General features: G+C 42.6%; 2 protein-coding genes across 6 annotated transcripts in view; one reads left to right on the top strand and one right to left on the bottom strand.

The window, feature by feature from the left end:
• Positions 1-24537, top strand: part of spop (speckle type BTB/POZ protein) — a 147325-nt gene that overhangs the window by 97237 nt on the left and 25551 nt on the right. For 3 of the 5 annotated variants that reach the window (XM_058653575.1, XM_058653576.1, XM_058653579.1), the window contains exons 3-6: positions 13353-13635; positions 14627-14748; positions 16794-16945; positions 24190-24317. In XM_058653575.1, the coding sequence (XP_058509558.1) occupies positions 13558-13635; positions 14627-14748; positions 16794-16945; positions 24190-24317 (480 nt within the window). In that variant the 5' untranslated portion in view covers positions 13353-13557. Of the gene's footprint in view, positions 1-7919; positions 8029-8370; positions 8431-13352; positions 13636-14626; positions 14749-16793; positions 16946-24189; positions 24318-24537 lie in introns of those variants that run through there. The other 2 variants (XM_058653577.1, XM_058653578.1) reach the window with 2 other exon arrangements.
• On the bottom strand, positions 86-6399 carry LOC131475448 (uncharacterized). Its single transcript, XM_058653573.1, has 2 exons — positions 4287-6399; positions 86-4151 (listed from the first exon to the last, which is right to left on the bottom strand). Exons 1-2 carry the CDS (start codon positions 5432-5434, stop codon positions 914-916), a joined length of 4386 nt encoding a protein of 1461 aa, XP_058509556.1. The 5' UTR covers positions 5435-6399; the 3' UTR covers positions 86-913.

Raw genomic sequence — 24537 nt, 5'->3', positions numbered from 1 at the left:
CCAGATTTCTGCTGGCTGGTCTTTCCAGCCCAATGCTCCCTTCTGGAAAGGGTAACCAGAACAAGTACGGCGGGCACAACTCGACTGTCTTTCTGAAGGTTTATTCCACATACACAGTTAAGCAACAGTTAAGTTAAGTTGAAGTTAGTTTGAAGTCAGTTAGACGGTCAGTTAGACAGTCTGTTAGACAGTCAGTTAGACAGTCAGTTAGACAGTCAGTTAGACAGTCAGTTAGACATCAGTTAGACAGTCAGTTAGACAGTCAGTTAGACAGTCAGTTAGACATCAGTTAGACAGTCAGTTAGACAGTCAGTTAGACAGTCAGTTAGACAGTCAGTTAGACAGTCAGTTAGACAGCCAGTTAGACAGTCAGTTAGACAGTCAGTTAGGTTGTAAAACCGACAAGTCGTACAGGTTCTAATGATAGATAGCTTTACAAAGGCGCATACGAAGGCAATATATAACAAAACATGGCTTTGACGATGCACCTTAAAGGCACTTTAAAGGCAACGGTGCTTTGATGCCAGTTACAACAATGAACAGATTAATAGAATGAAAGACAAATAGCTTTGCCTGCTAGAAAGTTCTACACCTCCCACTTGGCCTACTGATTCCTAAATCCAAGTAGGCCACAAAACACAGATTTTTCCTTTTGAAATGGCTACATCGCTGGGTACGAACTCGTTACACAAATTTTTACCTTTGAAAAGGGTACTTAAAGCTACATTGCGGGGTATGAACGTATTACACACACAATTTTTACCTTTCAAATGGGTACTTAAAGCTACATCGCAGGGTATGAACGTATTACACACACAATTTTTACCTTTCAAATGGGTACATAAAGCTACATCGCTGGGAACTACGTATTACACACGATATGAATAACAGATACAAATGACAAATAAAGGTTTCACATTGTCCTTGGTGACGCAGTGACGCCCTTTACCGAAACACACCACCACCTCTCGTGGAGGATGGTGGAGGGGGGGTCTTGATCCTTTTTCTTTCCGAAACACACCACCACCTCTCGTGGAGGATGGTGGAGGGGGGGTCTTGATCCCTTTTTCCGAAACACACCATCATGTGGTGGGGAATCTATTTCTGTTCCTCCACTGGCAACAGAACCACCAGCCTTCTGACATCTCTGTGAAGGATGGTGGAGGGACAGTCCACCTTCTCTTTGCCTTTCCCACTTTGTCCACTGAAAACCGGGCAACTTTGGCACGTCCTCACCTTCACATCTCGTACTATGCCTTTCACCCGCCAGCTGGCTCCACCGCTTCCAGCACTTGTCGACCTCGATCTGGACCGCTCTCAGGCACGCCACGGGGTAAGTCAGGTATTCGAACCCTCGAGAGTCCCCGCTAGGCCCAGCACGGCCAAGCAGAAGTGAGTTGGGAGTGATGACTCCTACAGTCTCGTCTTGTACCTGGACTCTGGCGCCGATTGGTCTTTCGTTTGACAGATTAGCTGCCAGGTAGAGGAGAGTCTGGAACTCCAGTGCTGTCAGGTGACTTTCCACCCCTTTCAACGCTCTCTTGAGCGTATGGACTGCTGCTTCAGCTGCTCCGTTTCGATGGGGAGAGTCTGCTGGGTGAAACACCCACGACCAGTCGGTCCCAGCGGCGGTTGCTTTCTTCTGGACTTGATCCTTGTCGATGTTGTTCAGGAATTCGTAGAGCTCCTTTAAAACTGGCTTGGCGCCCACGAAGTTGGTCCCTTGATCCGACCAAAGTTTTCTTGGGTGGCCCCTGAGAGCTGTGAAGCGCTGGTACGCCTTTAGGAAGCCATCGGTTGACAGGTCTTCCACAATGTCAGCATGCAGTGCCCTGGAAGCCATACAACTGAATACTACTCCCCAGACTTTCATCTTTGTTCTTCGCTTTACAGTGTCTCTGACAACGTAGGGGCCAAAGAGATCCAGTGCTGTTAGCTCAAACGGTGCGGCTGGTTCAGATCGTTCACTAGGAAGCTCACTCATCTGTTGCCTGCACAACCTTGCCTTGGTCTTTCTACAATGCACGCAGGAGTCAATGATGCTTCTTGCGATTCTTGGCCCCTGTACTACCCATGCTTTGGACCTCACTCTGAGGAGTGTGCCAGCGATGCCTTCATGGTTGGCTCCGTGGGCTTCCCGTGTGAGGAGGTTGCTGATCCAGGCATTATATGGGACCAGGGGTACTCCGGGGTTTCCCCAGGTGATGGCTTGTTCTCTGCCGTAGCACCGCAGGAGCCCCGAAGCTTCGTCCTTGTTGACGACAAGTCTGTTCTTTATTACCCGCCTCACAGTGTCTCTGATGACGTAGCGGGATGACGTGAGGGGATCTTGGAACGCAGTTTCAAGTTCGGTCACTGTCAGTACTACCTCCCACTTTGCTGGAATAGGGGCTCTCCCTATACGAGCAACCCACTTCTTTACAGCCTTTCGGGCATGACTGACCCCTCCACAAAGCGTAACTAGGGGGTCGTACCTTTTCAGACCCACTCGGACTATGAGTGCGGCTCCCCACAGTGTCTCATCTTTCTTGGTCTCAACAGGGATCGATTTTGTCTCATATCCAGCCGACTGGAGCCCTGCTAGAGACCTGCTATCTCCATCTGTGAAATTCCGGCCTTCACTACCAGAATTTAAAAACTTCTGCGCTTGGGTTCTGGTGAGAGCTGCTGTAAAGTCCTTCTTCTGGAGTTTACTCACTGTCTCTGTAGCATCAGCCGCCACTTTTGCTGCAGATTCCATAGGCCAATCTTTCACTGGACTAGACAGGAACTTGGGACCCTTCTGCCACGCGGAGTTTTCGTCTAGTCGCTTGGGTGAACACCCTCTCGTGACGAGATCAGCGACATTGACTTCACCTGGGATCCACCGCCAATCAGTTACAGGCCCAGCCTTCTGGATCCCCCCGACCCTATTTGCAAAGAATGTTTGAAATCCGTAACTGTCTCGCTGGATGGCTCCCAGCACAGTCTGACTGTCTATGAAGTGGTACCACTTTTCTACAGTCAATCTTCCATGCTTCAGCATGTATTCCTTCAGGCGTGTGGCGAAGAAAGCCCCACAGATTTTGGCTTTGCCTGCGTTACCTTTCTGGTTTAAAGGGGTTAACTTGGCTTTTGCGTCCACCAACCGGGTAACTACGCCATCTGACGTTTCCCATCGCAGGTACAGTACGACGCCGTAAGATTCACAGCTTCCGTCAGAGAATGTGATTCCCCAGGGCTCGCCCCTCCAGCCGGAGGGTGTGAGGCTTCTGTGGAACTTGATGCTCCCCAAGCGAGTGTACTCCTTGAACAGCTTGATTGCTTTCCCTCGGAGTTCGTCAGAGAGGGTCTCGTCCCAAGTGTCCTTAGTGAACTTGCAAGCCCCCTGGGAGGCCTTCCTCACGAGAATCACACCTTTTTGCTTCACAGGTGTTGTTAGATCGATGGGGTCGTACAATCCTGTGATCTGGCTCAGTAGGACGCGACGAGTTAATGGGTTTGGTGCTTTTACATCCACTTCTCCTTCAGTAAGGAGAGTCATTTGGTCAGGCTTTGCCTCGCCCTTCCTCCCACTTTGACCAGACCGAACCCAGGGCTTGAGGTAGAAGCCCCTTGCTTTCAGGATCTTCTCCACTCCCTCTAGGATCCTCCTCCAGTCGACCGGCTTCTCATGGTAGTTGGGTCTCTCAGAAGCGTAAATGGGGATTGGTTTGCTGAACTTCAAAAGCTCTACTCCTGTGAGTAATGACTTTTGGCTTTTCAGGAAAGGCGCCAGGAACAATAAGAGCTTCTCCAAATGGTTACCCGGGAAGGCATAGTTTTTGGGGCTGCTCACATGTGCAAGCCACTGGGTTAGCATTTTCTCAGAAAGTCTGCTCTCTAAAGACAGTATCACCAGGTGCTTCAGGTGCTTCAACTGCTCTTGTTTAGTGAGCTCTGACTCCAATGAGCTGTGGCTTCTCTTCAGTTCCTTTGTCTGAGCCTCCAAACCTGTCTGGGTTGGAGTTAGCAGTGGTGTGGTTAGCAGGAGTTGGCTGGTGTTGGTAGCCAAGTCCTCCTGTGCTAAGCTCAGTCTTTCTTCTGGTGCCTTGAGGTCTTGATGCAGAGTAGACTCTTCTGACTCTTTCTGGTAGAAGTCAGACTGAAGCTCCTCCTGATTTTGCACCAAGGTCTCCTGCAGCTCTGCAGTTTGGGTCTCTTCTGGTGCTTTGAGGTCTTGATGCAGAGTAGACTCTTCTTCTTCTGACTCTTTCTGGTAGAAGTCAGACTGAGGCTTAGTGAGCTTCTCCTGACTTTGCACCAAGGTCTCCTGCAGCTCTGCAGTTTGGGTCTTTTCAGAGCTCAGCTCCCTGCTGAGCTCAGACATCTTGGCCCTCAGTTTACTCTCCTCCTCTACCTTCTTGACATTGACTTTCGTTACTTTCTGTAACTCTGTCACTTGACTCTTCAGTTTCTTCTGCTCTTCTTTAAAGGACTCTGTGGGACCCGCTTGCGCCTGGATACTCTTCCAATCAGCCTTCCTGCTCTCGGAAATCTTAGGCAAGCTTATCGGTGTGATCTTTGCTATGGGTTGGGCCCACTGAGAGCTGTCTTCTCCCCCTGTGACTGTACCAAAGTTGCTGGTGGGCACAGTTCCCCTTTGTCCCATGCTGGTGTTGGTGGGAGCAGTGTGAAACCTTGGTGGCCGTGGTATACTGGTGAGGGTTGGAGGCTGAGTAAAGCTGACAGTGGGTCCATAATTAGGTTGTTGAAGCTGTTGAGGAGGTTGATGAGGGGGACTGGTGCCAGCTATGGTGCCCTGCCTGATAGCTGAGTGGGTGTGAACAAGTGGGGTGGTACTAGCACAAGTTACTGGTCGGGTAAGCCCACCTCCCCGCTTGTTATCCCGGCGGCGTGCCCACTCCTCCATCAGTACCTTCTTTTTAATTTCCAATGTTAAAAGGAGTCTCCACTTTTCTTCACCGTATGGCCGATAGTCTTTCCAAACATACACAACGTCTCTGAGTTCGTGGAGTTCCTGATCCAGTCCCTGCCTTCTGGCCTCTTGCTGACACCACTGTAGTGCACTTTTCCTGCCGAGTTCCTCGGCCTGGTCGAAAGCTGAATTGAACCGTGCCACGAGGGTGCTTATTACTGGCTCAGCATCTTTAAACCACAACATTTCCATTGTCTCATGGTACCTTTGCCCAATGGCGTCCCTCTTTGTCAGAGTGTCTCTTAACTCACAGTTGTCGTCCGTTGAGTCTATCTGTTCCAGGTCTTCGATATATTCACAGCAGGCGTCGACGAAGACATCATAGTCGTTTTCCAACCCTGCCAACTCTTGCGACAATTTTCCTGTGCCTAGACGACCAGCTTTGAAATTAAGGCGGTTTATACGCGTCGTTAGGCTCCGCTGTGCATTTGATCGCCTCCGCTGTAGGCTTTCCAGATCTGGCTTGTCATCTGCCATTTTTCTTCTTTGAACTCCTGACTCACTCCGGAATTGGAATTGATTGGAGTCGACTCTCTGGTTCGTTGCCAATGACTCGTTCAAAGGATTCAGTTCTTTGCAAACGACACGTCCACTAATGGCACACGAATGTCCACGCCCCAAGCTGTCGACGTTACAATGTCACAGTCTGTGAGGCTCTCTGCCCAGAAGAGCTTTGCATTTGTATTCCTTGTGCAATCTTCACAGCCTTTCCCTCGGCTGCGGCACTTCCTTTAATCCTTCAACGGCCCCGATAGCTCTTTGCTCCGGCTTTTCCGTTGAGTGATTCACGACTGATCCACGTCACCAGCGTCCTGGTACCTCACGATCGTCGTCCTCCGCTCGGCAGTCCGTACCTCCACTGATACGGCGCCGACAACGGTTTTACAACTGTCCAGATTTCTGCTGGCTGGTCTTTCCAGCCCAATGCTCCCTTCTGGAAAGGGTAACCAGAACAAGTACGGCGGGCACAACTCGACTGTCTTTCTGAAGGTTTATTCCACATACACAGTTAAGCAACAGTTAAGTTAAGTTGAAGTTAGTTTGAAGTCAGTTAGACGGTCAGTTAGACAGTCTGTTAGACAGTCAGTTAGACAGTCAGTTAGACAGTCAGTTAGACAGTCAGTTAGACATCAGTTAGACAGTCAGTTAGACAGTCAGTTAGACAGTCAGTTAGACAGTCAGTTAGACAGTCAGTTAGACAGTCAGTTAGACAGCCAGTTAGACAGTCAGTTAGACAGTCAGTTAGGTTGTAAAACCGACAAGTCGTACAGGTTCTAATGATAGATAGCTTTACAAAGGCGCATACGAAGGCAATATATAACAAAACATGGCTTTGACGATGCACCTTAAAGGCACTTTAAAGGCAACGGTGCTTTGATGCCAGTTACAACAATGAACAGATTAATAGAATGAAAGACAAATAGCTTTGCCTGCTAGAAAGTTCTACACTATTGGTATCGTGCACGTGCATATGATGGGCTTATCATTGCCTTCAATAGCTATGGTGTGTGTATGCTTTCTATTGAATTAAGAAACAAAGTGGGATTAAGTGTTGCAAAGGAACATTGCATTTACCTAGAGATTATTTTACAGGAACTATTTGAAAGTCATTGGAAAGTCTTTGTTATTTGCTATTTTTAGATACTAACAACTCAAAGTCAGACACTTGGAGACAGATTAGTATGACATACCACAAAGAGTCATAGCTGAATCAGTCAATGGTGATTCATTTGAACCAACAGATTTGTCTCATAAATGTTGAACTGTATGAAAAGCATGCACGTATGTTTGATAAAACAGTCAGTCAGTTAGAATAACTGATTCTCTTATACAGCACATGAAATAAATCATGCTGTGGAAGAACAAGCTGAAACTCTCATTGGCTTTCACAGAGCAAATGGTTGGGGAATCTTCAGAAGAGAAGTATATACTATACATTAAGAGATACACACTTAGTGTGTGTTCCAAGAATGACTGTGTATGTTCACTGTTCACTTTAATGCATAGCAGTTGTGTGTGAAAGAGAAAAGGAAAGACATTGAGGGCTGCCTGGCAGTGAGCTGCTTGTGGTTTACCTTGAGTCTACATTGGTGGCCAGTGCAAACAGTTGTCCCTTATTCAGCCAGTCCTGTCACTGTTTTCAAAGACATTCTTGTTCAAATTCTGTCTGTTTCAAAAGAAAACATTTTGGAGGTAGTAGATAAACAGGTATAAGCTCTCTTTAAATCCAGTAGAGCTCCGACTGTCACGTGATGTTTGTTTTCACCACCATGGTGGCAGGAAAAGAATGAATGAATGCCATCAGAGTTCACTGTGTAATTAAATTGCAATAAGTCGCAGAACTTGACAGGCCGTTTCCTAATTTTGTTTGATGAACTTTCCCTCGTACTTATTATGAAGAATACTTAAACCTCTTCTTCCCTGACCCTCTTTTTGGGGTCCCTGCTCGAAAATGACATGCCCAAACTAAATAGAGTCTGTCTCTGCAATTAAGATTAATTCTATGTGAATTATCCTGGTATCAAAAGATAACACTTGTGAGATTCCACCAGAAGTGTAAGTTTCACTGTAGATGCCAATGTGCCAGAGTAAATGCAGATGGGACCCACCATAAAAGAAGGATTTTTTCCCTCTCCCAAAGAAATATTGCATTTTAAATTAAATAGCACCTTTAAAAATGTGCATTAGGAGCTTAAAAACTCATGGAAGTCATGTAACATCATGTGGACATTAGCTGTGCAAAGTCTGATGCTGCTGAAGTGAAGCAGAGTAAGAAGAGAGTAAAATTATACCTATGCGTTCTCTAGTTTTTCACTATCTGTGCCATTTAAGATTACTATGGGTACCAAATTATTAAACCCATTTAATTTTATTTACATGTCACTATTGGTCTAATAAAAACTTGTTTTGAATTAAAATGTGTATGACGCAGTTTGACGGACATTCACCCTTCTCCAATCAGAACAAGCTAATGTTGCTCTGGAATGACCTATCAGGCCAGGAACAGTCCCCAAAGCATGCTGGGAAGTGTATTTCTTCGTGAAAATAGCTTGTTTTGGTAAACAGCAAAGGTAAGAACATTTCTGGTTGTATTTATTGAAAGTGAGTTGTTGTTTTGCTCTTATTATGCGGTTGGATCCGTTAGAATCGGTGGAGTGTCTGCTGTCGAGCAGACTTTTTTTTTTTTTTACATAATTCCGCTTTTCAATGTTTACATTGCTACGGTGTTTTCGGCTTGTGCTGGTTTGATCAATTGGTGTTTAATCTCTGTTTGGTGAACATAAGAATGGGTTTTATGAGCTTTTAGCTGAGTTTCTGACCTTTCTGTGGATATGCAACATGTCAATATTGATCAAAGGTAGACATGCCTTTGATACGTATGTGTCGCACGGAGTGAGTCTTCCCCCGGTACCGGGGGCGTCAGGGAAGAAGACACAATAAAGGCATGTAAGATTCACAAGATATTCATGGTGGTAAGTGTGATCATTACCCAAGCAGAATCTGTTGCATGTGGGTTTCCATCACTCTTGTATTCTATTTTATGGTAGTGATCTTTGGAGAGCCAGTAAAATGCCCACCTTTTTTCGCTTTTCCCCGACTGTTTTGGCATCCCGTGGCCCAACAGCTATCCACCTACAGCTATCTTCCCTTTTTATGAATACAACCGGCAAAGAGACGAGTTGCCTGGCATTTTGCCAGGTGTATGTGTGATTTGAACAGCACAGCTTCCTGCTAAAACGGCATTGTTTTGATTCTGACTGTTGCATGGCACGATTGTGTGACGTCAACTACCTGAGCTCTGAAGTAGGTCAGCAAATGACACTCTGCTAGGTATGCGCAGTGTTTCAAAGATTAATTGATAAGCCTCATCCAGTGTTTGCCATTCAATATAAAGATGGAACTTGGTAATGAGAGCTTAACTTTATGAGCTTACTCCTCAGCATGCATGTAAATTCGCTCAAGATTTGACAGGGAGATTTTAATATCTGCAAATTTACTTGTAGATTAAAGCACAGCTGAGACTAAGCACAGTTGAGGCTTACCAGAAATGACAGCTGATCCTTGTCTGACAGGATAGATTTAAGCTGGACAAGATGAATCTGAAACACTGTCAAATCTCCACTTGTACACTTGAGGATAAATCCTTCTGATTTAGTTATCGGAGTAAGACAAGTCCCACATCCACAAATAGGTTGTAAAGGACAGTTTATACAACACAGACCTTTTTTTATGGAGCTGTTAATGAAGAAGACCAAGTGTTGTTGCCTCATTTGTTTTAAAGATCGGAAATAGTCTGCATTGTCTTTGGATGTTTTTGTTTCTGTTGCGTAATGAGCATTTTAGTGTCACAGGCCACTGCTATATCAGTAGGTGTTAAGCTGTTTTTGATTACATTTCAGTGATCACATTATGATTTAGATTACACTGGATATAACTTTAATATTAAAACTGGGAAAGGTTTCATGAAGAACCTGTACGTTTTTGCATAAAATATGGGCTAAAGATAACATTATTTTGAAAGCTTACTGTAACATTCTTTACAGAAATTGCAGGTTGGGGTATCACCAGCGATCCGGATTGTCACAAGCACAGATGGAAAAACAAATGAACAGAAATTTATGGTATAAATATGCATTGTAAGCTGTTCACGTTATCAAATTTGCAGATGGAGGTAACATATGCACAGAGATGTATGCTGGCATCATGTAAAATTTACAGATGGAGCTAATATTACAGCACATGCATTATTACACCACAAGCTGATGTATGGATGCGAGTGCAGCGTGGTTGTTGTATGTACTGTAGTATGGCTGATGGTCTGGTCAAGAACAAGAAGCCAGCAGCTTCTCATCCGGATGGAGGAAGCAGATGTGCCATCATCTCGCTTAGCTTTTGTTTATACAGAGGAAGTTGAATCTATCTGTCTGTTGGTTTGTCAGACTCTCCTCCCTGGCGGGCTGAGGTGTGTGACAGAGAGATGGAGAGAGATGGAAGCTGGACTGGCAGAGTGAGAGCAGACTGTCTCTCTCTGTAATGAATATAAATGGGCTCCAGGTCTCACTCCCCTCATCTGGTTCATTTCTGAAAGCGAGCATAGAACCTAAGATGTAGGGAGGACATGGAGCATCCTCCTCCCCTCCTTCTGTATGGACTTGCACACATGCTCAATTTTTCATACAGAACACACGCAAACATACAAATCTGTTTGTTTTATGGTGATCGCTCTTTTGTATTGAGAGTACCAGTTCAATCAAAACAGCTAATGGTAATACTTTAAACAGAGTGGTAGTGGCTTGTACTGTTGAAGAAAAGTTGCCAGTTTTGATCCTGTTTCAGCTCAGGGCCTTTCAGATGTACTTGCTTCCCGCATTTAAATCGTGTAAATCTGTCAATTGTCTTTGTTGTCATATTCTGATGTTATTTCTTCTAATAATTTGTAATCTGACACTAGAGCATGTAAATTAATAACAAAAACAACAAGACAAAATTGATATTGACATTGATGGTTAATTCACAACAAATCTCTACTTGCAATCTGATGCCTACACCAAATCATAGGTCTTTTATTCAGTTCTGGTAGACTCCGTTCTAAATATATGTCCAGTTTAATGTGTCCTGATACTTGCAAAGTTCAATTGCTGTTCAGATTTAGAGGAAAAGATTCACCCTCAACTGCAGTGTAATTCAGTAAAATAACTCAGAAACTGTAGTTGAATTCCAGTAACAACTCACCATTAAAAGCTCAAAATGTAGTTGTAACTGCAGTTCCTTTGTAAACATGCAACCAGCTGTTGTCTGGTTCTGGAGAACAGATTGTGTATTCTGCAAAAACTTTAAACAACTCTCTCTGCATTGCTTTGTCTCAGCAGCACGTAGCCTCATCATAATTACCACTACTTTTTGTCCAGCCTGTGAGGTGCTGATTAAAACCCATGTAGCTAGTACAAACACTTACACCCTTATCTGAATAACAACACCTCCATTACCTGTACACTTAAGTACCTGTTGGTGAACACAGTCTTTGTAAATCGCTGCAGGGCAGACACTGTTTTTGGCAACGTTTATTTTCTATATGCTGTGTCCGGTATCACCTATTAGTCATTTGTCCCATTAACAGTGTCATCATCTGATTTCCCATGACAAACAAGCTGTCTGAAGATATTTTATACTGAGGGAGTCCGTTGATTAGCACACATCATCTCAGCCTCTTCGAGTTGTTATTGCTGCTTTCCTTCTGCTGCTGTGTTCTTGATGTTTGTCATGAAAAGGATGAATAAAGATCTTGAGCTTTATTCTGGTTTAAGTGTCGTCTGGGTCTATTTAGAAAGATGTGAGGCTGTTAGCAGTGCTGCTGGTGTTGTCATAGTTTCTTAAATTGTTTCCTTGTGATTACCAGGTGCACTTAAGGAACAGGACGTAAGAGAAGTGTTTGGTAAATTGTGTCCTCGGTATGTTATGTTATATGATATGAAACAAAGCCCAAATGATGACACACACAGAGAAACACACATGCCTTATTAAGTCTTGCTCACTCATATAGACTATAATTAATTGCTTGTAAGTCTCAGGTTATATAAATTGCAGATCAGAGCAACCTTGTTCTCCCAACTTTTGTGATTAATATTTTATTGTTTAACTGAGCGGAAATGCCACCAGCGTTTTTCACCAGATACATATAGTACAAAAGAAGAAATGGGGGTAATGCATTGAGGAAAATCACATGCAGGCATTATCTCCAAACATTAATTAAGCCATGTCTCAGTCTGGAACTGTTGAGGTCTGCATGTCATCTGTTCTGTCTCCAATACTTTGACAGAGGTCTCTCTCTATACCTTTCCCTCATTTATCGCTCCGTCTCTCGAGACTCTTGGTCTCATACTCAGTTTCTGCCAAGTTTTCGCAGGTCTTGAACTTTTCTTTCAATCAGCCACTAATTAAGTAACAGAATGGAAGGGTTTCTTTGGCTGAAGATCGGGGGACATGGAGGTTGAGTAGGAAAAGCCAGATCCTGAGACCTTGTGATGACTTGGGTGTGAAACATGTGAAGAAAAAATTGAGAGGAGCTGGGGATATGAAACCAGCAGAAATAGGAGATTTAGGCAGCAGAGAAATGAAGCTTTCAAACCAAACTGTTGCACCTGCCGTTTTATATTTTTTTTAACAAGCATCCTTATTTCCCCATGAGGCTGCTTGTGTAGCAAAGGAACAAGAATGAGATATAATGAGGAAGTTTTCTTTCCTAATTATTCGAGTGAAACCTAATATTACTGTTTGATTGTTGTGCCTCTGCCAACCACTAAAGTTGCAGGAAATAAGGGCACAATTTCCACTACTGTTTTTGAGTTTTGGTGTACTGTATATACAGAAAAGGGTTTCTGCATAATATTAGTAATCACTTTATGGTGTTATTCAACATCAGATGTTCTATCTCTAAAATTTGACATCCAAGATCCAGTGAGTGTTGCTGCCAAATTCGAAGACATTTCCTCAGGGCTTTCCTGACTTATGGTGTTCACAAGGCTAAAAACCAGTGTCACAAGGTCACGGTGACCCTAGTCTCAAAGAGCCAATCTCCACAGAGTTGTGTGAGAGCTTGAAAAGTGCCAACTACATCCATTACCATTCTGCTATTGGAAAAAAAAAAACTCTTGCTTGTTTACCCAAATGTTAACATATTGGCTGGTGCGGCACTGAACCAGGGAAAAGGTTTTTGGATGGTTTACAATTAATTTTAATGTATTCATCCTTGAGTCCAAATGAATGTCTGTACCAAATGTTAAGAAATTCCTCCCGAGATCTCACGTTTACAAGCATCTGACGGACAGAGAGACAGAAATACACTCTGAAAACACCATGCCTTCAGCCACGATTATCACAAGCATGAAGGCATCAAAATCCTGGATATGGGAGCCTATAAAAAAAGGTTTTTGCAGCTTTTGAATGTACCATATGACCTTGTGTGTGTGAGTATAGACTAGCTGCTGGAGATGGAAGTTTTAAGTCTTGCCCTTTCAGTCAGAGCCACAGTGGACGGATGCAGCCAGGCTGGAATCAGATGACTGACACCACGCTCTGCTTCCTCAAAGCAAGAAAAAAGAAAAAGAAAAGACACGCAGATAAAGGAAGGCTTCCCTGTAAGAAGCAGAGCATGTACCATTGCTGTGCTCTGAATGCTGACGCCGCTTTTAAAACAAACGAAATCAGAGCCCTTATGTCCTACTTACAAGGAAATACAGCTCAATTACACCAACCATTTAAATAGAAATTGCCTTGACTCACACAAACGCAAACAGACTATGACAACAATATATGCAAGGTCACTCTTTTTCATAGTAATATGCTTCACTTTTGTAAAACCAGTTATTTTAATTACTGTACTTCTTTATCCCTACAGGGTGCCTGCAGCTATTTTGGAGTCTGGACATCCTCTTGTATTGGATTCATCACTCTGCAGCTCTCAGTACGGCAGGTGTTGTTTAATAGGCTGCCCGCTTGCCTTATTATTGACTCACTTCACCACTACACACCCCACATCACCTCATCCAACACCTGACTGGTGCACCAGCCCTATCCAGGTTCTCTCTGCATCAAGGCTGACCATGTCCAGTGTCCCAAGCCACCCTCCCCCAGCAGAAATGTTCAGCGACCCCATGGCTGAGAGCTGGTGTTACACTCAGGTGAGGAGGAATACGTGATTTCTGAATGAGTGTTAGTGGTGCTTAAATTCCAGAAGTGGTGAACAATGTATTCTATGCTGCTATAATTAGTTTTGTGTAGCTGCTGTTAGTGGGAAAGCACAAAGTTACCACTTTATGCAACTTAGATACTTTTTTCACTTAGGGGTGTGATCACTGACTGACTTTCTGATAGGTTTGTTATCTATCTTGCGCTGTACCTGAGGGTTGCTTGCAAACCAAAACAAATGTCTTCTCTTTTCCTCAGAGTTCATTAGTTCACCACCCATTTTTTGTGTGTTGTCACTTTTTCACACTGTTTGGAGGCTTAGAATAAATATTATATTTTAACTGAAAATCAAATGTATGGGTTCCCATTACTAGTATGCTTAAGTGAACATTGCAGTTGGAAAAAATAGTCCATCAAGACAGAAAAGAGTCACAATAAATGAAAACAGTTATACAGCAAAACGTTTATTTAGATTTAGTTTGTTGTGGCTGTTGAGCAGCTGAATGGACATTACCTGCGTCTGGAATGTCCCACTTATTGTTATAAATGTGATGATTCACTGTTATACAGCCTAATGTGTTTCTCACAAAATTGGTGTCATTTTAGAATTTACTTTGTTTTAAAGGCTATCCATACTGAGAGATTGTGCTTGTGTCAGTTACTGTAGCATAGATTTCGCCAGTTTAGATACCGCTCTCATGATAAGAGCTATGGCAGATAAACTATGCCATTGATGATTTGAGTTTTTTTTTCATCTTCCCCCTGTCCTTGCAAAATTTGAGTTGTTTTTTTTGCAGATACTTTGACAATATCCTTTCTTCTTTCCATTCGTTTGTTGTCAGTGCTTATTAAGATGAAAGGCAGTTTTGATGTGTGTTTTTGAAGTCCAGGCTGACCAAACACCACTTACCCATATAGAATAGATAAATATATAAATAAATAAAGTGATCTGGTTTCAGCCCTTCATGTGTCCTTTCTTTGCAGATCAAAGTAGTGAAGTTCTCCTACATGTGGACCATCAACAACTTCAGCTTCTGTCGTGAGGAGATGGGAGAGGTCATCAAAAGTTCCACTTTCTCCTCAGGAGCCAACGGCAAACTCAAATGGTTAGTAAAAGGCTGTTCTTTGGAGCTGGCAGATACTGGCATCAGAAGTTCTCTCACAGTGCTTTTCCACATGATGTCCATGTCCACTGTCCACACTGTGGACAGTATTTTCTAGAGATTAAATAAATAAATCCTAAGGTGCTATTGCTTTGGTGGTATCTTGTATCCCTTAATATTGTCACTGACTAACTTGTGTTCAGAATATTTTTAATGTCAATGTCATGGTTGAATTTACACTAACTGAGTGAAAATTTAAACCATGGATAAATTTGATAAAAGGCTTATTATGATTTTAACTCAGACTTACTGACTGTACATATGGGAAAACCTTAAGCATTTCTTGAGAAGAGTTCATTGAGTTCATCCAAATGGTGTGGTGTGTTTCAAGATGCCAGTTTTGGTGAAAATTTGTCCTGGGATCTAAGATTGGTGTTTTGGTGGAGACATCTGACTCAGGTGCCTCCTATATGCTCTCAGAAAATATTACATCTTTCATTGAAAAGATGAACAATACATCCAAGGTTGAAGAAAATACAGGCTTATTTTCTTTGTCTGCCACCTTGATAAATGAAGGATGAATCCTCTGGAAATTGGTGATCTTTTGGCGAGCCTCTTCATTATCGTATGGAGGTCTGGGGCAAGTGGGAGTGGTTCCCTTTTTCAAGTGTTTATTTGATCAAGGTTGGGTATGGAGGCTTTGGTCAAGAGTGAAATTCAGGTTCAGGATAAAATGTTAGTTTGCTCTGTTTTGTTCTTGTGGCAGGGTGGTTGGTCTTGCCTCCTGCATGTCTTTCTGAGTAAGCATGCTAAAATGGGAAGAGAAGTTGTGGAAAATAAAAAACATGTGAGAACATCACTTGGTCTGACAACACTCTCGGTTCCTCTTGGAGGAGCTAGAAGTGTCTGGAAAAGTGGAATTCTACATTCCTTGGCCCAGACATGGATGGAAAGATAAAAGTTGTAGATTGACAAAAAAACACAAAACATTAAACCAATTATAAGGATACCAGCCTCCTTTTTTTTTTGTTTTTGTTTTTTTTTACAATTGAATCAACATCTCAGATTTTTCAGCTTCTTAAATGTGTATATTTTCTGATTTCTTTGCTCTGTATTGCAAAGAAATAAAACTGAATGAGTTTTGGTATGTGGACAAAACAGAACATTTTTTTCAACATTTTCTTACATTTTGTTGACCGCTAATCGGTAAGTTGCTTTGGATAAAAGCGTCTGCTAAATGACATGTAATGTAATGTAATAATCGATGAATTGAGAAAATAATCGACATATTTATTGATTATGAAAATAATTGTTAGTTGCAGCTCTACAACAACCAAATTCACTATGCAATGCTATTCGTGTGTAACCATGCTCTCTGTAAACACAGTGGATTATCTGTAGCGTTGAAGTTTTGAGCACAGCAAGCCTTAATGGAACACACTGGTTAAATATTTTGCTTGTGTAACTGGCTTAATATGTTTTTATTATAAGTTTAGGTAGACTGCTTTCTAAGCTGGTAGTTGCTGATCTCATGTCATAAAACAAGGTGGGCCAAATAATGAAGGTGGTTCGTTTGACAGTATTGACAGTTCATCGCTCATGTTTTTCTGTTGCATCACAGAGGCAGTGGGATTCCCTTCCCTTCATGTGCACACTTGAGCTGTGGATGTTTTGCATTTGGCATTTAAGTCAAGTTTATTGCTGTTGCTGATGTGGGAACGTTGACAGGTGTTTACATTGCTATGTTTGTGTTCGACGTTCCTTTTTGGTCCACAGTGTTAATTCACAGCTGTCTATAAAACTGTGAAACTGAAAGCTTTTCATTAAGGAGTGAATAAAGGGAGTATGGGTTTGTTTTTAGCTCTGTTCAAAATATCGCCTTTAAAGGGAGCTTTATTTTCATACTCACACATAGCCCAACCATCATTAGTAGTATAATGTTATTGAATACAATAATGAAGAACAATTCCTCAAGGAACTCAAACATCAGATTACCTTTTAGCATTTTTTAGTCTCATCAGTTTGTTTCTTCCTTTTCTTCCCCTTAGGTGTTTGCGTGTGAATCCTAAAGGTCTGGATGAGGAGAGCAAAGACTATCTGTCACTTTACTTGCTCTTAGTCAGCTGCCAAAAGAGTGATGTGCGCGCCAGGTTTAAGTTTTCTATCCTCAATGCCAAGGGAGAAGAGACCAAAGCCATGGGTAAGTCAGAGCCATCAGGCCCTAACCAACCCCAGCTCAAACTAACTGAGGCAATATAAGGCCAACCTGCAGAGAGGTGTGTGTTTAGCAGACATCTGAGGACATTACAAAGTTTGAGAGTTTTGAAATTAAAAACTCCTGTCACACCTGAGTCTTTGAGGCGCAAAAATTTGTAAATGAAGGAGGAGGGGAGTGTGTCTAATACACCAAGTGCGTCTAATAATGCAAGTATTGATAGCCATATGGGCTTGTGTAATCACTGCTGGTTGGATTCATTTCCAGTAAATATATAATTTAAAGTAGCGTAGGGCAATTTTGATTTTAATTAAAAAAGACCCAACCTTTTTAAGAAGTCTTCCTCTGCTTCTCTACCCATTGATGAATTGGAAATGAATGTGCCTCCAATTCCTGCTTTTTTAATTAGGTTATGTTATGGGGAGGAAAAGCAAACTTGTGTGGAATTGAATTAGTGAGGGCCAGATGTGTCCCCTTCCTGGTTATCAGGCTTTTTGGCTGCCTCCTCTCTCCCAGTACCCTGCAGCATATACTGTACAGGAAGTTTGGAGGAGGGAAGATGGTGTGGGTGGGTGGTAGGGAGAGGAGATGAGAGGAGAGGTAGGGAGGCGGAAGTGTTTGAATCTGAGGCATGTGCGGTGAAACTGTGTACAACCCCCTGCGGTGCAGCTTGTGTAGAAAGGGAAATCATTTTTCCTGCTAAGAAACATTTCCCGATCTCAAATTGCCACCCTCATCCCCCTGTGTGTGTGTTTTCTCTCCCTCATTTGCTCACTCAGGCCTCTGTCTCTCTCTCCCTCTCTCTCCACCATGCCACAGTTACAATGTCACTTTCTTTTAGCCGTCTTTTTAATCCACCTCTGTCTTGTAAAAATGTAATACCACCTTTTCTTTCTAAGTTGCAGGCTCAGGAAAGAACCTCAATGCAGTTACTCTCCTTAAAGCGCTCTCTTCTGGCAATGAGATTGTACATTATGCTGGGGGCTATGTGGAATTGTGGGCAGGATTTTCCACTGCTTGGTCATTTCGTCAGCACCGATTTGCTAAATGCCCTCAGAAAATTCAGAATATGGGGAACACCAAGTGAAGTGAAGAGACTCATTTTCGTTTTCCCACTCATTTTGCTTCTCAAGGGGCTTTTGTCTATAAGTGGTGTGCTCTATGGTGCACACCCCATCCCATTCTTGCCATATGCCCTCCTCCAATCTTCCCACTATCCCCCCAGGGAGACCTGGGCCTTCCACTATGGTTGCCCTGTCACAGGAGAAAATTACCCAGCTGCCAGTATATTTGTGACAGTTAAGTGAGCACTCCATCTAAGAATATGGCAGCAAAAATTGCTCTGTTGGTTCTGGATCATTTAGAATCCAATTTAATTCAGGCCTCTAGGAAAAAAGGCCAAATAAAAACAAAGTGCCTTAATTAAGAAAGCTGGGTTGCTGTGGACTGTTTATATAGCTAGTCAATGCTTGACCTGCATATACTCTGTCCCTGTGGGACCTTTGTTAATACAATGCACATTAAGTCTGAGTTCTTTATATCAAAATAGGTAGAATTAGTGAGTAATCAGTAAAGAAAAAAGTGTTCTGAAATTGAGCACTGTATTGAAGCATAACAAAGTAACATTGCTACTATAAATGTGTGTCAGAATCTGTCAGAATTCTGTGTGTTTCTCCAGAAATTGTACGGTACTGGCAAAAATAGAGAAGATGAAGAAGAAATTAGCATGTTCACCTGGGTCTTATGTTCCCACTGATGCTGATCATAGCCGAAGTTGATAAAAACCCACATGCATTGCAGTCCTTGAACCTGGGACTGAATGTTGGTTAAACACAAACCCAGGATTAAATGTGTGAATAGGGTATATTTTTATCTTTTTGATTTGTGCTAATATTAGTGGTGTCATGATTCTCCAATTATTTGACTCAATTTGATTTTGGATTTTAAGGTCACGATTCGATTCTCAATATTTTTTTATGTCCTCCTCTTTTTAGACGTGTCTAGTTTAGTCTAGGATCATTTTTATTACGTCATGGTAACTCATTGAATCTTTTAATTACCATTTAGATTGTCTACATGATGTCACGAGTGATACAATGTCCATCATTTATTTGCGAAGTACCACACTGAGGCCGTGTTTAAGTTATTGTTATTAATAATATCAGTAACAATAACCAGTAAATGCTAAAATCCAGGGTTCTCCACCACCAAATAAGGTCGCATGTCTGATGCTACACACACGGCGACATTATAGTGCTAGTTATCGCTTCAGCGTGAGTTGTTTGTTTGTTGACGAATCTCATGGGGAACGCAAAATATTTCCACACCAGTGATTTCAGAGAAGCGGAGGGGGTTCGAGTTCGGTCGATGTGTCACCCAAATCAGCAGTTGCCATGGTTACTATTAGTTGGCAGCAGCTTCGGGTTAGCAGAAGGAGGCAACGTGTAGTCGTGCTACAATGGCTACAAACGCAACACAGTGTTATTTTTCCCCCTCTGGCAGGCCTGCACGACGTCACACTGGGACGTGGTTAAATCTTCAATTCCACCTTTGCTTTTGAAGGTCGAGATCGCAACGTCGTTTCAATCCACATTCAATTTGCAATCGAGATCATGACACCCCTAGCTAAGATGTAGACTGATGTGCATATTGAGAATCAAAGCAAACCCTGTGTTAGTTTCAAAAAGGAGGTATAAATACTGTACAAGCTGTGATGGCAGATTTTGACTAGAAAGCCTAATATTACCTGATGAAACACCCCATCCACATCACTCATCCCTTAAGGCCCCACTAGAGAGTGTATGTCGTGTCTCTCGATCCTCTGATGGTCCATACCAGCTAATGGAGATAGATTCAGGCGGTAGTAGTACTGGCAGCCCACTGCTCCCCTCCCTACACCGTACTCCTGTACTCTCGGCTGAGCCACATCATTTCTCTCCCTGCCTTAATGTGCTGGTTCTCCTCTGTGGCTGTCGGGTGGGTTGTAACTTGTCTCTTGACACTCCCTCCATCCTCCTCCTCCTGTTGCCAGAGAAAACAGCTGCCCCCCTGCAGTCTCCTGCCCTGACAGCTAGGAAAGAAGAGATGGAAAGTTTTTATCCTATGCTGCAAGCTGTTTTGTATTCAAATAGTCTTCTTGTTAAGTCTCCCCTACAGACAATGTTTTTTTCGGTGTTGTAGCCAAAGGCTAAGTGAGCTTATGTGTGTATGAGTTGGCCAGAGAGTCTAGTTACAGCATGTTTTTGGTGTGGGCTGTTTCTATATTTTGTTGCTGAAGAATCAGTGTTTTTGGTTTCCTTTAATAGAAGATCTGGATGTGAGCTTGTCAGAATATGTTGCCCTCAGTAACTGATGGAGGTGATCAGGCATTCTGTGTGGGTAAGTGGAGCATTGCTCATAGTGGAAGCTATTGGTCAGTCTTTTCATAATCTGATGGTATCGACATTGGTAGAAAGAATGTCAATAGACATGTTTTATGCTGACACTAGCTCATAGATCTAAATCTTCAATAGAGATCAAATATTCTCTAAAAGGTTCTGTATGTCATGTTTGTAGGTGAAACTCCTTCGTGTCAGCCAATGTGAATTGGTGTGTCAGTACTTCACTGGCCATTTAATTGGACTATTGTCCTTGGAAGTGTGCTCCTTTTTAGCTATTAATATTAACAGTTTTCTGGTTGACCTATTATGTCATAAATCAAAACATTTCAAACTATTTAGCTGGCAACCAGTTACCATGTCGACCAGTGAACTGGACAGCTTTCCTTATAGCTGTAAGCTATGACAGAACATAAAGTCGTTCTCCTCCTCAGGCCAAAGATGCACTGGTCTGGGTTTCACCATGTTTTTCTTGCTGTTATCTTCTTTTTTCTATGTACTGGCTTTTTCTATTATTTCTGAGTTGAAGCCTGGGCGTGGGAAATGTGTCTGGGTCAGTTTGGGTTCAGTTGAAGGTACAGTAGTTATTTGACTCCCAACCGAATTATCTGTGTGTGCTATTCTTTAATTAAAGGAATTTAATTTAGTAGTGTTCAGTCGGTCTTACATGTTTAGTGCAGAGATTCTTCTGAACTTAAACATGTTAGATATAAGACCAAAAGTGTGACAGACAGGAAGAGAGATGTTGACTCTGGCTGCTGTGTCGGCTGGCTCTGCATGCCTGCTCGTCTTCTGGTGACCTTCTTGGTCTGTGTGCCAGCTGAGCCCCTGAGCCCTCTACCTGAATATGGATGCACTGCTCACTCAAACACCCTGGCATTGCTCCTGCTTTCCTCTGCGTCTCTCTGTCTTCAGCTCAGACCTCATTTTTTCCTCACCTTCCTTATCACCTTCAGTCTTTTTGGCAGTGTGGGAAACTTTACCATTCAATGCCAGGAGACTTTCATATGCATGGAAGTGTGGTAAAAACCTGAAAATCAAATCAGTTCTTTATTGAGTGGCATCTATACATATCTTCAACTTCAACAACATAAAAAAAAATTCCCATCTGTGAATGAGATCTGTGTGCTGTGACTCAGTCTTCTATCATTGCCTGTTAATACTGTATTTCTTTAATTCCAGTCTTTTACATCACTCACATTTTTTCCATAGGACATCTTCTTAGTTGCACCTCCACCATAGCAGAAGGCTTCTCACCCAACATCAGTGATCTTACATGCACTTGATTCCCAGCCTGTGTAGGTTTCTGATGCCCCACTGGAAATGGCAGCATGGCATTAGCTGAACTCAGACACACACACACACACACACACACACACACACACACGCACACACACACACACACACACACACACACACACACACACACACACACACACACACTTGTACTGACAAACTCACAATCCCTTCTCTGGTTTTCTGGTGATTCTTTCAGCATTTCCTCAACCTCTCCTCACCTCTTCCTCTTGGGTGTCTTTCTTTTTTCTCACACTCCTGCCAACCGTCCTCATCTCTTCTCAAACCCCAGTTTAGCTATTGAGAGACCTTTACCCTAAAAAAAGAGGTAGAAGAATGAATAAAGCAAGAGTGCTGTCAAAAGCAGAGTGCATACCAATAGAATTTTTGTGCATAGGCTTGAGTGCCAGCTTATACATGTGTGCTTGTGTTAGCATGGTGATTCCTCTTAGCGTTTTTGCATACACACCCCCTTAAAGGCAGGGATTACATTCACAGACCTCCTGCATGAGCAGCCGTGGGAATAACTGCATATGCACTGTACTCCTTCACCAACCCCCTTCTTGACTGCATGCTCCCTCAGATCCAGACAGGGGATTTGACACAGGATCTTAGCTTTGCCACTTCATCTTAGTACTTCCCACTGTGATCTGTCAGCAGATCTCCTGTTGGGATCTCTGGGAAGTGCAGCACGAAGAAAAGTGTGTTTGAGCTGCTGGGGCTGGGCACCCACTGCACATGTATGGATGTGAGGGGCGATGACCTCTTGATATGTGGTGACTGTCCAGCTTATACCAAGCTTAGTCCGATTTTATCAGGAGTCTCTTACTACTTTGCTTGTTTTAACTAACCTCATGGAAGGTTCAGTGGTTGTCTTTATTATTTTGATCCCATAGCATTTCTTACATGTAGCTTTTGTCTTATTAAGAAAGTACATTTAAATGCTTGTTCTTGTAGTGCATTAGTCTTTTATTCTATTTCATGTTCCAATGTCCTAATCATACATTACACTTGTGTACAACATGTACATTAAAGTTATCCTTACATTGAATTGGTTGTTTTGTGGCCACAGCTGCCTCTCAGCAAAAAGGTGTTCTGTTCGAAACCCAGTCGGACTATGGGTCTTTCTGTTTGGAGTTTGCATGTTCATCCTGTGTGCTCATGGGTTGTCTCCACGTTTGCCGGCTTCCTCCCACAGTCCAAAAACATGTAGTCTGGTCATTAGGTTAAGTGGACACTCTAAATTGATTCCAGCCCCCCCCCCCCCCCACGTGGAGGAAAAAGTGGTAGACAACAAGTGAGCGTGAGTTTTGCCAAACATATATATCCCTCTCTATGAACTGCCTATTGGTTTTACATTCACAGTAAGTCTTTTTGGTTGTATTCTTGCACACAGGCGTATTTACATGTATGGAATTGATGTACGATATGAAGACTGTGGACTCATCTTTTTTACACTGTCAGTATGATCAAATGAACATCGATCTAGCTATTCTGATTGTGGGGTTTGGACCTTCTTCGTCTTGTTATTGAATTTGCTCTCGGATAGTTATTCACCTCAATGTCATCACAATCCAATTCATGTTAACAGAATGCACCTTTCTCTGAAGAAACGTTATAATGTCTGTTACAGCAATGAGAAGTAGTGAACAAACACAATCGGTTTCCTTTTGAAATGTTTTTTTTCAATTAACTTTATATGGAACCAGGCACATAAAAACACGACCATTATCATATTTTGTCTTTCATGATAGGAATGGACAATGTATCCATACACAGAAAGCATCTATGACACTGAAGCTCGACCCAAGTGAATACATTCAGAAATCCTAGAGCAGTGTCTAAGGAAGCATTAACTTCTCATTAACAAAATGGCGAATGATGCAATTTCTCTAAAGAGTGGTGTAATATCCCTCCAACAGAGCTCCAGTTACTTGCTGAAATTATGTGTCGGTGCTGTGTTTCCCTTCTATTGGCAATTAGCTTTAATTTGCTGTGATCTCTGCAGCAGTCATAGTCCGTAGCCATTATCTTTGGACTTTTATGTGAGCATTTGTGACTTGTTAGGTGACTGGAGATAGCTATGACCGCCCCCACAGTGTGACTATCGTACACACAAGAACTCCAGCACCTTTGCTGTGTCTTTGTAGTGCAACCGAGTGTTACAGAATCCTTCCTGCCACTGTCAGAGATAATTGGCACTCTATAAACACATGATAATTGGACTGCTTTGATCCTTGCAATTTCTCACTTCTTGGCCAAAGAGGCACAGCAGTCGTGTCTCATGTTTACCACTAGTCTTTATGTGGCAGTGAGAGGATAGAGGGAATAAAAGAGAGAGAGATTCTGTTTTCTACTGAAGTGTTAAAAGCTCCCTGAAGGCAATACTTCCTGCACCCAGCCTCTTTTGCCATTGTTTCTCTGCCGCTTATGGTTGTGACTCATAACAAACTTTCTTTTTTGCGCTCACATTTGTTCACACATGCAGAGCTTAATCACGTTGTGAAAGTCTCCGAATAATCTTGTTTCACCTTGTTTGTATGTTTTCTTTTATAGAGAGCCAGAGGGCATATCGTTTTATCCAGGGGAAGGACTGGGGTTTCAAAAAGTTTATTAGGAGGGACTTTCTGCTGGACGAGGCCAATGGTCTGCTGCCCAACGACAAACTGACACTTTTATGTGAGGTAAGAGTTGAGACAGTTTGTCTTAATTTATTTTGTTTGTAATACAAAGATCACTCTGTCTTCATTTTTAAGCTCAAAATCTTTTCCAGTAGAAATTCACAGTACATGCTGCACAGTCAAAAATGATAATCCTGGTTATATTGCAAGATCAAAAGTGTTATCAAAAGGTATTTCAACATCGAAGATAAATACAGACATCTCTGATGAACTGTTAAATCCA

Source organism: Solea solea, chromosome 16, assembly GCF_958295425.1.
Source record: "Solea solea chromosome 16, fSolSol10.1, whole genome shotgun sequence".
Lineage (NCBI taxonomy): Eukaryota > Metazoa > Chordata > Actinopteri > Pleuronectiformes > Soleidae > Solea > Solea solea.
This window is presented reverse-complemented; position numbering and strand designations above follow the sequence as displayed.